Below are 16,662 nucleotides of genomic sequence, written 5' to 3' on the forward strand. Positions count from 1 at the left end.
CTTGCCGCCTTTGAAATGCGCTCCACCACTTAGATGCATAGCTGTGCAAGAAAGCCCCCTAACAGGAAGCTTTAGCTCGGTGTTAACTACGATGCCGCCAACTCAAAGACATGTAAAACGCAAAAGCGCTTTCATGAAACACCTACCCACCACTTTGAATGGAAATGTGTTGTATTTGATAGAGAAAGGTAAATTATGGTAAGCGTAGGAAGCGGAGCTTTTATTTAGGGCCTGTAAGTTTTTAGAAAAATTACCGAAAACTGGTATGTTTAAGAAAATGGAAGCACGAAGTTTACAGATGCATTGTACAATGCCTATGAGCGTTTTTCAAAAGTCCTACTCACATATTAGCGTTATATATTATAGCGGCGTGTAATACACAAATTTTGTCCGCTTTGGATGTATTATTAGGGGCAATTTACAGAACTGTGATATTGTTTTCCATTTCTGAGTTACGGAGCTGTAAACTTGATAGCATCTCTTTTTTTTAATTTTTAACAAAGGATTGACAACCTAAATCGAATTTCTGCTTCCAAGAGTCGCTGTATTACAAGTTTTACTTTCAAATGCAAGAAACCTCGTCAAATTCGGTGCAGTGATTGCTGATAAAAACGATTTCTCTGTTTCCATCTATTTAGATAGGAACCCCCGAACTAAAGCTTCCTTTCAAATAAAATCGCACCTCATAAGTTGAGCACTAGGCTTCCTTTCATTGATTATAGCTTAACGGTCAAGCCTAAGGCACGGAAAAAAATCTTGCGTTCGAAAACAAGGGGCGATCGCGAGCTAGCAGATTAGATTCTCACCTTCATTACCAGCACTCACTTAATCTTGTTACGCAGTCGTTAAGCTGCTAGCGTAATTGATGAATCTTTGTTAGCGGCGTACAGATGCTGAATAGCAAATATACTAATGCTTACGTACATGATGCCAACTTCAAGCGTCTTGAAACGGACGCTTTCTTTGACTCGGCAGTACCGCAAGGATGCCTCCGCACCATACGCCGAAGCCACTGCAATGTGAAAGTAGTTTTCGGTACTATTAGTGATGCCTGAAAAGGGCACGGGAATGTTGCTGTGTCGTGACATATTGCGATTAAACTTTGCGAGGTTGAAAAAAAATATACTGACACGTGAATTAGTTCTTGTTTTATTGCGATAGCAATTATATGGACACTCCTAGCGCATTTCCACCGTCGGTGTCGGCTCCGCCATCACCGTGAGTTTGCGTATAAAGTCCAAGGGCGATAACACCGCCACCGCACGCCCTAACCGCATGTGCGAGTGAAGGCGCTCGAGCGAAGCCGACGAGCGCGGCTCAATCACGCCCGCGCGAAAGAGAAGAAAGCAGGGAGGAAGCGTGCCGTCTTCCGTTGCGCGCGAGGCACCCAACGTTGTGAGCCACCGGGACGAGGGGAGAGAGGGGGGGCGGCGTTCTACTTCGGCTGCAACTGCGCATGCGGTAGCTGCATGCGGTCGCGTAGCCGTAGCTTGAGAGCGATCTGCGTTAGAGGCAGAGTCAAGTTGCGTCGGTGCTCGTAGCTTTGTGCACGCTGTGTGTTCTCGGCGCGCACTTTGCGTTGAAGCGATAGACAGCACGAATGTCACTCCGCTCGCTGCTGCAGCCGCGTTTCCTCACACCAATGTTTGGACAGCGAGTTTCCGCGGTCATCGGGTGAGATGTGTTCACGTTTGATGGTGCGCGCGTGACACCACGCTTGTTAATTTAGTTAGTATGCCTATGTTTACAAGTTTATACGGCCGATAAAACTACTATTCTTACTTCGCATAGATTTCCGCTAATTTGCTATCGCAATCGACGCTTCGCCTTTCGGGCGAAGCTGCGACTTTATTTATTTATTCTCGCCGACTCATGTTCGTGAGATGTTACGTGAATTACAGGCACAAATGATGAACTGACAAGTAAGGCACATTGCATCCTCAAATATATGTTTCTCCACGAAAAGGTAAACAGACCTTCGTAGAAATATCAGAAGTGGCGTACTCACCGCCCGAAACAATGTGATTCATTTCCTTCTGCTGACACACCGAAGGTATGCAGATGCCCGATCGGCTGCCAATGTGAAAGCGCTCTCGTGTGTTGTTGAGCCACAGTCGGATGTCCAGTCTCGGGTGCTGGAACGCGGAGAAAGCATAGAAGTGAGCTTGTTTATCTATGAATACTCGCAGAATAATCACCTTTTCCTATGATATTATAATCCAGTGACGGGCATTTGAAGAAATTAAACGCTGCTCCTCAATCCGGCTTATTATATTCAAGCTCACTACGCTACAAGGTGATGGGAGCCGTACTTAGAGTCGCATTTGTCCGACCTGTCCTCTGTGTGTGCGCCCATTGCCACTCGCTGGAAACTGCGCGCAGCTTCTTGAGACCTGCACAGCGCGCACCATCGTTGAAATTCCGCTGATAATTTTGGTGTAACCGGCCGAAAAAAAGTGTCATGGACCGCGGGATCGGAAAAAAACGCTGCATTTCGGAGCAGCTTGTAGAAATCATACAGTAACAACAGTACACAGTACGAAACAGTGAAGCCGTACAGCGCTATTTTCTTGGCACATACTGGGCTGTAAATCCGAATACCAGGCAGCGTTTTGAGGTGGCGAAAGTATCCACCTTTTTGTCAGATTCCGCAGTCCGTAAACTTTTGCGGTTTGCTTTGCAAAGCAGCGATACCTGACACTTATGGCCAAGGCTGTTAAGCTCCGAGCACCTAGAGTGTGAATTAAAAATATCCAATCATTTTATTTCAAGGCCTTTCAATGCAGAAGAGGCTGTTAAGTAGAAGGGAGTATCAAGATCACGGGTTCGATTCGTGGCCAAAGTGGCCATGGCGACATTAGCGTCATTTCAAAGTCGAGCAGAAACCCGAAGCAAAACCCCATCAATTTCATTTCTGTTTCCCTACGCGACTGAGGCAAAGCAAGGTTCCCGGTGACCTGCATGCGCGCGTACGCTTTCGTGAGCCCACTCGTCTGGGCCGTCAAGCGCGCCATATTTACTCACTTGTCGTAATTCTTCTTTAGTAAATGCAGCCAGCGAAACTTCGGTCGGAGGTCTCCAAAAGAGGGTGCAGTACCTGCCCCGAATGCCCGAGTCAGCCTCCACGTTGAGACACTGGTCCTGACTGCCGAAGTTGGCGAAGCCACCTTCGTAAACGCCGTTGGGCATGAATCCTGTTGCTGTGATCACTGCGAGCATTTAGTACTTTCTGAGTACACGGAGTGTGCAAATACCTACGCTGGAGTGCGCTTCAATCCATAAACGCTAAACAACCTGTTCTTGGGCTGGTAGGTTCACCTGCAAGGAAGACGTAACCTAGAAGCTCTATTTAAGACGAACCACGGACAGAAAGTAGTGGCGCTATTCTAAAGCTAGTCCATTCGTCGGCCTAAAGCTGAAAATATGCACACAGTGCTATATAACATGTACATAAAAGACACACGAAGAGATCGTTTCCCTTAAAACTCGCTTCAAGAGCCTTAATACCGGTTCACTGAAATTTAGCTTCTTGGGAACCTTTACCCACGTCCCGCAACCCCTCGTGGTTGTATATTACTTTGGAGAGAGAGAGAGAGAAAAATTGAAATGATAATCTGGAGATGTCAGCCTTGCTGAACGCTTAGCGTGTTACTCCACGTGTTGGATGATAATTATGATAGATACATTTATCTCATGAACACACATACAGCACATGTAGCACACGCCGTGGTTGCTTAGTGGCTTTGGTGCTGCGCTGCTATAGGCATGAGGTCGCAGGATCGAATTCCGGCCACAGCGACCGCATTTCTATGGGGGCGAAATGCAAAAACACCCGTTTGCTTAGATTTAGGCGCATGTTAACGAACCCCAAGTGGTCAAAATTAATCTGGAGTCCCCCACTACGGCGTACCTCATAGTCAGATCGTGGTTTTGGCAGGTAAAACCCTACAATTTAAATTTTTTAATGACGACGACGGTATTGCAAAGAATGCATGATAGCGTATAGGTGATGACAACAAAATGACGACGATGGTATGAGAACGGCGGCATAATCTCAATTGAATTACGGCAGCATGATTACGATAGAATGACGAAATTGGAATGACGTTGATAGACTGATGAAAGTTGTATGATGACGACAGCACGACGACCATCAGATGACGATACTGAAGTGATGACGATGGTGCAACGAGAGCGTGACGACGATGGCATGACGAAAACGGTATGATGACGACAGCATGAGGAGAGTCGGATGTCGAAGTTACAGTGATCACGACGAACCGCGACGGCATCCCGACGACTGTGTGACAACGAATGCACGATAACGATGGCACGACAACGGCATGAGGACAATGGCGTGATGACTGTATCATGAAACCTGTATGATGGCGATGGCATGACGACGACGGCATGATGAGAATCGGATGACGAAGCTGGAGTGACGATGATGACACGACCACGACGGTAGCACGAAACCAGATCAAGAAGCGGGAATGACGACGATGGTACGACCAAGACGGCATGACGACGACGATATGACAAAGGATGCATGACATTGCCTGTGTGATGACGACGCAATGAAGACGCCGATATGACAACGGGAGCATTATCCCGATTGAATGACGATAACATGATTACCATAGAATTACGAGCAAAAAATGACGTCGATAAATTGACGAAAGTGGTATGGCGACGACGGCATGACGAGAATGGTATGACAATACTAAAGTGATGACGACGGTGAAACCACAGCTTGGTGACAGTGACATGACGACAATAATATGGTGACTATGGTATGATGACGACGGCATGACGAGAGTCGGATGTCGAAGTTATAATATGACGATGGAATGACCGCGACGGAATCCCGACGATGGTATGACAGCAAATGCATGACGACGACTGTTACGACGATGCAATGACGACGAAGACATGATAACGACATGAAGACAATGGTATGACGACGAGTTTATGATCACATTGGTGTGACGATACTGTATCACGAAACCTGTATGACGACAACGCATGACGAGAGCAGGATAACGTAGCTTGAGTGATGATGATGGCACGACCATAATGGTACGCCCAAACCGTATGAAGACAGAGAGAGAGAGAGAGAAACAACTTTATTTGCCACTGCAGGGTAGGAAGTTAGGGCAGGTAGGCCTAGTGTGGCTCCCAGGTGGGGGCGACGTCTTGGGCCCACGAGACGAGTGCCAGTTGCGTTTTCTTGTCTGCTCCTGTCAGCAGCTGGTTCCAACCCTCCTCGGTGGGAGCTGGCAGTAATGAGTGTGGGGGAGGGTTACCTACGCATCCCCAGAGAATGTGTGCCCGAGTGGCGAACACTCCATGGTCGCACTTAGTACATACGGGGTCGTAATCCCCTCCAGTGATTAAATAAAGCCGAGAATGACTGAGAATTGAATCAGTCTGCAGTCTGCGAAGCAAGACAGCATGACGACGACGGTATTACACAGGATGCATGATATTGACCACGGCCGCACTTTCCTCTCCCATGTCATCGCCGATATCCTTAGCTCATGTTCTACCAAGCACACACTGGCTACACCGTGTAAATACACCGTGTAAATAGTTTTATACCCGTGACAGTATCGTCTATGTGACGATGACGCAATGACGATGCTGGCATGGCAATGGTCGTATAATCACGATTGAATTACGACAGCGTTATTACGATAGAATGACGAGCAAGTAATGACGTCGATGGATCGAAGAAGGTGGCTTGACCAAGACGGCATGACGAGAATCGAATGGCAATACTGAACTGTTCATCATCATCATCATCAGCCTAGTTACGCCCACTGCAGGGCAAAGGCCTCTCCCATACTTCTCCAACTACCCCGGTCATGTACTAATTGTGGCCATGTTGTCCCTGCAAACGTCTTAATGTCATCCGCCCACCTAACTTTCTGCCGCCCCCTGCTACGCATCCCTTCCCTTGGAATCCAGTCCGTAACCCTTAGTGACCATCGGTTATCTTCCCTCCTCATTACATGTCCGGCCCATGCCCATTTCTTTTTCTTGATTTCAACTAAGATGTCGTTTACCCGCGTTTGTTGCCTCACCCAATCTGCTCTTTTCTTATCCCTTAACGTCACACCCATCATTCTTCTTTCCATAGCTCGTTGCGTCGTCCTCAATTTCAGCAGAACCCTTTTCGTAAGTCTCCAGGTTTCTGCCCCATATGTGAGTACTGGTAACACACAGCTGTTATACACTTTCCTTTTGAGGGATAGTGGCAACCTGCTGTTCATGATTTGAGAATGCCTCCCAAACGCACCCCAGCCCATTCTTATTCTTCTGGTTATTTCAGTCTCATGATCCGGATCCGTGGTCACTACCTGCCCTAAGTAGATGTAGTCCCTTACTCCTTCCAGTGCTTCGCTACCTATCGTAAACTGCTGTTCTCGAAGAATGCTATTTGCATTTAAATCCACAGACTCCCCATCCGCTTTTTGATTCATACGCTTTCCTGCGGCATAAGAGGGGTGGTGCTTCTTAAAGCTGTGGTATATAGACCGATTTTTCATGGGCACCACCCTATTGCTACGCAGTGGCGCCATCTATGGGCAGTTGGCAGGCTGGCTTGGGCGAGCGCTCCGTTTTGCATGGCAGGTATACGCTCGGCGGTAGTTTCTGGCGTTTGTTTTCGCGCTCATGTGGTCTATTTAGTATGACGTGGCATCTTACGGTTCTGTGAGATGTACTGAAGTAGTTTAAGTCGGTATGGCCAGACTTTCTGCTGGCGTTGAGGCGGACGGAGCACGCGGCGCGGTATGTGCGCGCATGTTTGAGCCTAAAATCAGCCTCAGAGATCAACTGTGTATTTCTGAAAGTTCCATTCACTAATGTGACCTTATTGCAGTATTATCCTCTAGTTCTAAGCTGCGGTTTACGAGCAATGAAACATACATGATGATCGTAGCAGCGTGGGTACCGTTCTGCTACGATATAGGAGCTGGGCTGTTATACTTTGACAAGAGTTCAAACTGTTCGCTGCAGATTACATTGCGTGACTACTTGGTTCGGTAGACGAGGTTTCCACCCATGAATAAAATAGTTTTCGTTAGTAATAACAGCATACCTTACAGTGTGAACTATACTTGTCCAGCAAAGCGACCGTTTACAAACTGCGCGAGAATCCTAAGCAGTGGTAGGCTCTGGATTACAGATATCTTTGTTCTATATAGCGCAGGTCTAAGCATTGTTGCGTTTCGCCTGCGACACGTGGTTTTGCCGGCGCGACTGCGGAGGGGCGGCAGACATTTTGGCCCGATCGTCGTCACCGCAACGCTCATCGGCAGGTGTTTCCAGGCGCGACTGCGGCGATGCGACCGCAACGGATCACCCTCGCATTCCAGTCATTGTGCCAGAACCAGGCGATGCGAAAGCAGGGATCATCCCCTCATTACAGTCATTGTGCCCGACCGGCAGCGCTACAACAGGGTGCTACGAGATCGTGCTCGACATGGTGCTACGGCAGCGCTACAACAGGGTGCTACGAGATCGTGCTCGACATGGTGCTACGGCAGCGCTATGACAGGGTGCTACGAGATCGTGCTCGACATGGTGCTACGGCATCGCTACGACAGTGTGCGTCACCATTAGCCCATTGTACATTCACGTGCTCGTCTTTTGAGGGGTTCCTTCTTGCCCTCAACTGCGAGAGTATAAAAACAGCTGCCCCCGGACGCCAAAAGGAGGGCTCCGATTTCTTCTGTTGAGTAAAGTGCTCTCCCGTCTCTCTACTTCGGTCAACCTGACCGCCAACTCTTTGCGATGTTAAAATAAACAAGTTGTTTTGTTGTTACCAGTCGACTCATGCTTTGCCGGGACCTTCGGATGCTTCCAGTTGTACCCCAGGCCGCCAGGCCAACGCTACCCTTGGGGCTTGCGACCCAGGTACAACCACGGGCGTCAGCACCGAGTTCCCAACAGATCGTACCAGCGGTGCGATCCAAACATCTGGTTGGCAGCGGTGAGATCGCCTCCGACTTCAAACAACTGTCTGCCAGCGGTGAGATCGCGACAACGGAGGCCAGCAGCAAAGAGATGCAGTTGACTGTATGCTGAGCAGCTCAACGACGATCCGGGAGCAGTGCAACGAGCCCTGTGTGACGACTGGTTGCCTGCAGCGGAACGACTGCGCGGAATTCCTGCCTGCGAGGTTTGGTGAGTGCGGGACTTTCTTCTTCTGAGCTTTGCCAGGCTTTTTGTTAGTGTCAGAAACAGAGCTGGTAATTGTGGTTGTCGTTGCTGCCGGGTTAGTTTGCGGCAAGACAATAGTAAGCAGTAGAGAAAGCAGCATTCAGAGCAGCCATGGATTTGAAGTCGTTGCGCAAACCGAAATTGTTGGAGCTTGCAAGAGAGTTGGGTCTGGATGTCTCGGACAAACTCAGAAAACCAGAACTGATAAAGGCTATTCTTGAGTTAGAGGCTGAGGATGACGAGCTGTCGGAATGCCTTGAGACTATTGAAGAGAGGGAGACTGCAAAAAGACAGGAGCGCGAACTTAAAGAACAGAAAGAAAAAGAAGAGCGTGAACGTAAAGAACAAAAAGAAAAAGAAGAGCGCGAACTTAAAGAACAGAAAGAAAAAGAAGAGCGTGAACGTAAAGAACAGAAAGAGCGAGAGCAACAAGAGCGTGACCGTCAACACGCTTTGGAAATGAAGCGTCTTGAGGTGGAGATGGAACGCGCTCGTAATGGAAGTCAGGCACACGGTGCAGGAGAACGCGTATTGTTCAAAATGACTGACCTGATGCGGCCGTTTAAGCTTGGAGAGGACATTGGTTTGTTCCTGGTTAACTTTGAGCGAACGTGCGAGAAGCAGGGGTTCTCTCGGGAAACGTGGCCACAGCGCTTGCTCACTTTGTTACCCGGCGAGGCGGCCGACGTAGTCGCTCGCTTGGATAGAGAGGAGGCAGAGGATTTCGACAAAGTAAAATCAAGTCTGCTAAAAAAGTACCGGCTGTCTGCGGAGGCGTTCCGTCGGAAGTTTCGGGAAAATGAGAAAGGCAAAAGTGAGTCATATACAGAGTTTGCGTATAGGCTTATGTCGAACATGCAGGAGTGGCTCAAAGAAGAGAAAGCGTTCGGTGACCACGATAAAGTTCTGCAGTGTTTCGGGCTAGAACAGTTTTATAGTCGGTTACCGGAGAACGTGCGATACTGGGTCTTGGATAGGCCAGACGTTTGTACGGTGGCTAAAGCCGCTGAGCTAGCCGAGGAGTTTGTGACGCGTCGGGCTCGCGGAGCTAAGGACGGTCAAAAGGGTGAATTTGGCTCGAAGTTTGAGAGGCCGAAGTTCACACCCATGAGAGCAAAGGGGAACACGCGTAGTGCGGATGCGAGTGGAAGCAGTGCGACCGAACCTAAGGAGACGGCGGCAGCCGAAGCCGAACGCAGAAAGCGGTCAAGAACGCGAGGCAAGCGCGCGTTTGTTATACGTGCCAGAAGCCGGGTCACTTTTCGGCGCAGTGTCAGGAAACAACACCAAAAGTTGTGTTTTTTTCAATAGGCAGCACTGACGAGAACATGAAGCTTCTCGAGCCTTACATGCGAGACCTCCTCGTGAACGGGAAAGAGTGCCGAGTGCTTCGCGATTCCGCAGCTACGATGGATGTAGTTCACCCGTCTTACGTAGAACCCCATATGTTCACGGGCGAGTGCGCGTGGATCAAGCAAGCCGTGGAAGCTCATAGCGTGTGTCTGCCGGTAGCAAAAGTGCTTATTGAAGGACCTTTCGGAGCGCTTGAGACGGAGGCGGCAGTGTCATCTATGCTGCCCCCCCAGTACCCGTACCTATTTTCAAACAGGTCCGATCACCTCCTGCGCGAGAAGGGGCTTTTGTTTGGTGAAGCTAGTGTTCAGGCCTTAACCAGATCGAAGGTTCGGGAGCTCGCTGCAAAGGCGGTAGTTGCGGGGCCGACGTTATCAAACAACGAAAAAGGGTCAGAGGCGCAGCAAGCTGATATTCCGAGCACGCCCGAACTGAATAAACTTGAGTCTGTAACGTTAAAGGCGCCAGATACTGGAGAGGAAATGCCCGACACGGGAAAGTTAGAAGAGCTATCTACTGATTTGCTCATCGCGCCTACGTCAGACGGACTTGATAGGTTGCTAAAAGTCAGCCGGTCGGCTTTGATAGCCGAGCAAAAAAAGGATGGCAGCCTGGAAAACGTGCGCTGCAATGTCAAAGAAGGTATCGCCAGGAAAACTGCGCGTTTTGTGGAAAGGGGTGGAGTCCTGTACCGGAAGTATCTAGACCGCAGAGGAGTGGAGTTCGATCAGCTGGTCGTGCCTCAATGCTATCGTCAGGATCTGTTGCGCTTGTCACACGGGGGTTCGTGGTCCGGACACCTAGGAGTTAAGAAAACTAAGGACCGTCTCTTGCAAGAGTACTATTGGCCAGGGTGTTTTCGGGACGCAGACCATTTCGTGAGGACATGTGACACTTGTCAGCGGGTGGGCAAACCAGGGGACAAATCGAGGGCGCCGTTGAAATTGGTACCTATCATTACGGAGCCTTTTAGACGGCTCGTTATTGATACTGTGGGACCTCTGCCGGTAACAGCCACGGGGTACAGACACATTTTGACTGTGATCTGCCCAGCGACAAAGTTCCCTGAAGCAGTGCCGCTTAAAGAACTCAGCTCAGTTGAGATAGTTAATGCACTACTGTCCATATTTGCGCGAGTTGGTTTCCCTGCGGAAATCCAATCAGATCAGGGCACAGTGTTTACTAGCGCTTTGACGACAACTTTTCTCGAAAGGTGTGGGGTAAAGCTGTTACACAGCTCAGTGTACCACCCACAGTCGAATTCCGTTGAGAAGCTCCACTCCGTCATGAAGCGCGTGTTGAGAGCCTTGTGTTTTGAACATCAAACTGACTGGGAGCTGTGTCTGCCTGGGGTGATGTTTGCTTTAAGGACCGCGCCGCATGCAGCTACGGGGTTTTCGCCAGCTGAACTGGTGTACGGTCGCTCGCTTCGGTCTCCGCTTCGCATGCTTCGAGAATCATGGGAAGGTAGGGGCGACGACCCAGTCGTGGTGGAGTACGTGCTTAAGCTCCTCGAACGCTTAAGAAGGGCACAGGAGTTGTCAGGTGAAGCAATGACAAAGGCCCAGCAGAGGGCCAAGGTTTATTATGATCGCACAGCCAGGGCCCGTCGTTTTGAGGTTGGCGATGAGGTCATGATATTGCGCACATCGCTAAACAACAAACTAGACGTGCAGTGGGAGGGCCCAGCACGAATTGTTCAGAAACTGTCGGACGTTAACTACGTGGTAAGTCTGCCAGGAAAGCGGAAAGCACAGCAAGTTTACCACTGTAATCTGCTCAAACCTTATAGACAAAGGGAAGCAGTGGTGTGCATGATGGTAAACGTTCCTGAAGAGCTTCCGGTCGAGCTTCCAGGACTAGGCTCAGTGACGAACAGGGAAGACACCGGTCAAGTCATTAGTGACCTTATCAGTAAAGCACCGCTGTCGCCCGAGCAGAAAACCGAACTACACCAGCTATTACAAGAGTTTCAAGGTCTGTTCTCTGAGAGGCCTGGTAGGACTTCTGTACTTACTCATGATATAGAACTTACCTCCCCAGAGCCAGTACGATCCAAGGCGTATCGGGTGTCACCCCGCCAGAGCGATATTATGGAGGCTGAGGTAAAGAAAATGCTACAGCTCGGTGTTATTGAGGCAGGTGAGAGTGATTATACCTCCCCTTTGATTTTAGTTGAGGTACCGGGCAAGGAACCTCGTCCTTGCGTCGACTACCGCAGGCTTAATTCCATCACTAAGGATCAAATTTATCCGATCCCTAACATCGAGGAGCGCCTTGAGAAAGTTAGTAGCGCTCAGTTTATTTCCACCCTAGATCTTGTCAGGGGTTATTGGCAGGTTCCACTTACAGAAGAGGCTAGTAGGTATGCGGCGTTCATTTCACCAATGGGAACATTCCGTCCTAAAGTGTTGAGTTTTGGTTTGAAGAACGCGCCATACTGTTTTTCAAGTCTCATGGATAAAGTGTTGCGGGGACAGCAAGAATTCGCTTTACCGTATCTAGACGACGTAGCGATATTCTCCGCATCCTGGTCTGAGCATATGGCACACTTGCGGGCAGTGCTAACCCGCCTGCGCGAAGCGGGCTTGACAGTCAAGGCTCCTAAGTGCCAGTTAGCACAGGCCGAGGTTGTCTACCTCGGTCACGTGATTGGTCAGGGTCGTCGCCGCCCCTCTGAAATAAAAGTGGCCGCTGTGCGAGACTTTCCGCAACCGCGCACCAAGACCGATATTCGGTCGTTCTTGGGTGTCGCCGGCTACTATCAGAGGTACATCCCTAGGTACTCTGATATCGCGGCTCCCCTGACGGATGCTCTAAGAAAAACAGAGCCTCAAACAGTCGTCTGGGACGAGACAAAGGAAAGAGCTTTTAGCGCCCTAAAGAGTGCCCTAACAAGCCAGCCTGTGCTACGATCGCCAGACTATACAAAAGGGTTCGTTGTTCAGTGCGATGCTAGTGAGCGAGGCATGGGCGTTGTACTGTGCCAACGGGAAAATGGAGAAGTAGAACACCCCGTCCTGTATGCTAGTCGTAAGCTGACCAGTCGTGAGCAGGCGTATAGCGCCACCGAGAAAGAGTGTGCATGTCTCGTGTGGGCCGTTCAGAAATTGTCCTGCTATCTAGCCGGCTCGAGGTTTATCATTGAGACGGATCACTGCCCTCTCCAATGGCTGCAGACCATCTCTCCCAAAAATGGCCGCCTCCTGCGCTGGAGCCTCGATTTACAACAATATTCCTTTGAGGTGCGTTACAAAAAGGGGAGTCTCAACGGTAACGCCGATGGCTTAAGTCGAAGCCCCTAACGTAGGAATCAGCCTCAAAATTGTTTGTTACTGATGTTTTTCTTCCTGAGGCAGAATTTTTTTAACATATTGCTTTTGTTTAGTGTTTCAAAGTGATGATATGCTTTCTAGTGCAATTTTTCAATTTGTGGACGCGTTCTGAGTGATGCTAGACTACTGTAAGGAACTAGGCAGTGGTATAAAAAGGGGAAAGAGCCTGGCAGGGCTTAGTGGGGGTTGTGCCGTGCTTGCTGACTGAGCGATTGAGTTTCAGCGTAGTTCTAACGCTTGCCGGGAACGAGAACAAAAATGTGAACTCTCCCGAAGTCACTTTGCAGTGTCCCGTGCGAACCTGAACGAGAGAACGAGGCCTTCTCTGTGCGCTGCGCTCAAGAAACGTCGAGGGACGCCCGACTTCGGTTATGAGCATCATCGAGCGACATCCCTCCGGACAGCGGATGCAGTCCCCTGTCCATCGGGATCTCCTTCCCCCGGCGGGGCGGTCTGTTGCGTTTCGCCTGCGACACGTGGTTTTGCCGGCGCGACTGCGGAGGGGCGGCAGACATTTTGGCCCGATCGTCGTCACCGCAACGCTCATCGGCAGGTGTTTCCAGGCGCGACTGCGGCGATGCGACCGCAACGGATCACCCTCGCATTCCAGTCATTGTGCCAGAACCAGGCGATGCGAAAGCAGGGATCATCCCCTCATTACAGTCATTGTGCCCGACCGGCAGCGCTACAACAGGGTGCTACGAGATCGTGCTCGACATGGTGCTACGGCAGCGCTACAACAGGGTGCTACGAGATCGTGCTCGACATGGTGCTACGGCAGCGCTATGACAGGGTGCTACGAGATCGTGCTCGACATGGTGCTACGGCATCGCTACGACAGTGTGCGTCACCATTAGCCCATTGTACATTCACGTGCTCGTCTTTTGAGGGGTTCCTTCTTGCCCTCAACTGCGAGAGTATAAAAACAGCTGCCCCCGGACGCCAAAAGGAGGGCTCCGATTTCTTCTGTTGAGTAAAGTGCTCTCCCGTCTCTCTACTTCGGTCAACCTGACCGCCAACTCTTTGCGATGTTAAAATAAACAAGTTGTTTTGTTGTTACCAGTCGACTCATGCTTTGCCGGGACCTTCGGATGCTTCCAGTTGTACCCCAGGCCGCCAGGCCAACGCTACCCTTGGGGCTTGCGACCCAGGTACAACCACGGGCGTCAGCACCGAGTTCCCAACAGATCGTACCAGCGGTGCGATCAAAACAGCATGCGGTATCAACGTTTATAAATCTGTAAACGTTTTGCGGCGTGACTATGCGAAGTCGTACTGCGGCGTTAGCCCGTTCTCTTTCTTTTCCGAGAAAGAGTATGATAACCGATCTTTCTTTTTTCGGTTGTGTTGGTTCCGTTCTCTACGACGCACTCACACGTATTATGCGGAAATTTTGTCCTCAAAAATAGCCATCGCATTTTTTTTATGCGATCCATCTCGGACATTATGGCTTAACAGGACAAGAAGGCAATGCCGAAGCACATAGCTTATTCATATGTATCATGCTGGTCCACCAACCGCAGTGCGCTGCGTTACATAGGGCTCATGCAGGCGGCTAGCGTAGACCTATCGTGATTTCAAACCTACTAGACTTGAAATGCGTGAGAACGACGCCGGTGTATCACAAATATTTGATAGCGCCTGCCGCTTGGATGCTTCGTGGTTGCCTTATGTTGGCCGCGCACGAGCATGTGCTCTTATGTTTTAGTCCCTACGCCAAGCGATCAGATATATATTCAGCAGATTTACCATTTCATGCTGGTAATACAGAGACGCCGGTTCTCTTCGTTGAATTAAAACCGATATACGCAAAATAGTTAATTAATTAATTGAGGGGTTTTACGTGACAAAACCACTATCTGATTATGAGGCACCCCGTAGTGGGGACTACGGAAAGTTGGGCCACGTGGGGGTCTTTAACGTGCATCTAAATCTAAGTACACGGGTGTTTTCACATTTCGCCCCCATCGAAATGCGGCCGCCGTGGCCGGGATTCGGTTCCGCGACCTCGTGCTTAGCAGCCCAACACCATAGCCACTACGCAACCGTGCGGGCCGCAAAATAGTTCATAACACATAACTCACCGCGGCTGATAATTCGCGTTGCATGTTTGCTCCCCCAAGAGATATTTCCGCGTACTGCAGTTACTGATGCACCGAAAGGCTTCCCTGACGACCTTGTACGAACGGACATCACGTGAATTTCACAGAGTACGATCCAAAACATCTCAAAATCGTTCCGCAGCACGCGACAGCAATACTTTCAAGCAGCGCTGCGCCGGATCGCCCAAGCCAGAGAGAAGGAAAGGCTCGCCGCGCGCCCTTTCCTCCTCGCCCGAAGAAAAGGTCTATATGCATAGCTGGTCTGTTAAATACAGTCCCGCAGAGAACAGGTGTGGTCGGTTGGGATGCAATCCGACTTTCTGCAGGTCGAGCAGTAGAACGTTGATTAGCGCAGTCCGGGGCAACAGCTGTGTTCGGTGTCGGTGACAACACCGTGGCGAGGCCAGAACGAACAAAACAAATACCGCCGATGGTCCGGAGCCCATACGCACGTTGCAAACCGGACTCTAGTGACCATTTGATTCCTTTGCTGCGAATAGCAGTCATAAGGTAATTCGTTGATACGCTTAGAGACACCAGCGACGGCTCCAGAATAACTTTGATGGTACTTCAGCGTCATCGCAAGAAATCCTAGGAATTCATGGACAACGCTAAGAGCCTCCCCCGCTACCTGAAGAAGCGCGCAGCTCCCATATAGCAGCAGAAACGTGTTAAGCGGACACTAAGAAGAACAACAATTCCAGAGAGAGAGAAACGTTTAATGATGCGAAATGAAGATACGTCGGCCGGAGGTACATTCCTATAACCAGCTACTCTGCGTTGGGAGAAGGGGAAAAGGGAAAGGAAGAGGGAAGAAAAAAGCACATGATGGGCGACGATGACGAGAGAAGGAGGATGTAAAACATATAGCAAGCAATTTGGTCTGCTCAAAGTATGGTTGGTAATATCGATGAATGATTAATCGATTATTGACCCGCCGTGGTTCCTCAGGGGCTATGGTGTTGGGCTGCTGAGCACGAGGTCACGGGATCGAATCCCGGCCGCGGCCGGGATTCGAAATGCGGCGGCCGCATTTCGATGGGGGCGAAATGCGAAAACAGCCGTGTACTAAGATTTAGGTGCACGTTAAAGAAACCCAGGTGGTCGAAATTTCCGGAGTCCTCCACTACGGCGTGCCTCATAATCAGAAAGTGGTTTTGGCAGGTAAAACCCCATAATTTCATAATTCGAATACTCGATTAAATATATCCCGCAACCCGATTAATCTTCATCGATGCACACCTTTCATTTAATCGACTTAATTGATTAGGCCCGTTCAATTAATCGTTTTCGAGACTGACAGGAGTGGCGCGAAAATTTTGAAATCGTGCTGGAATGGCGGCGCATGATCAGCGACTGCGTGGCTGTTTTTCCCAGTGCTGCAGTTCCACTCAGTCGGCCGAAGTGAACGGACGTGTCGTCGGCGCGCTCCGCAACCACCGAGACTACGCGACCTTCACCGAGCGCCCTTGACCGCGCTTGCCCGGGCCGCTTTCGCCGGGAACCATATTGGAAGCGGCTTTCACGCCGTTTCCCACCGACCGCCTTTTGTTCCCGAGACTTTTTTTCCGCTCTCCGCGCCTCTGCAGCTCTGAAGCAGTTCCAACGCGGCTGCCCCTGCCGGGGCCATAGCTGCCTTGACG

The 16,662-nt window shown here is 50.0% G+C and overlaps 1 protein-coding gene across 1 annotated transcript in view; it reads right to left on the minus strand.

Annotated features, from left to right (window-relative positions):
• Positions 1 to 16,662, minus strand: part of LOC142571992 (nose resistant to fluoxetine protein 6-like) — an 85,115-nt gene that overhangs the window by 42,258 nt on the left and 26,195 nt on the right. Inside the window, exons 2-4 of the mRNA XM_075680766.1 lie at positions 3,025 to 3,209; positions 2,009 to 2,135; positions 925 to 1,012 (exon numbers count right to left, since the gene is read on the minus strand). Of these exons, the coding sequence (XP_075536881.1) occupies positions 925 to 1,012; positions 2,009 to 2,135; positions 3,025 to 3,209 (400 nt within the window). The remainder of the gene's footprint in view (positions 1 to 924; positions 1,013 to 2,008; positions 2,136 to 3,024; positions 3,210 to 16,662) is intronic.

Source organism: Dermacentor variabilis, chromosome 1, assembly GCF_050947875.1.
Source record: "Dermacentor variabilis isolate Ectoservices chromosome 1, ASM5094787v1, whole genome shotgun sequence".
Classification (NCBI taxonomy): Eukaryota; Metazoa; Arthropoda; class Arachnida; order Ixodida; family Ixodidae; genus Dermacentor; species Dermacentor variabilis.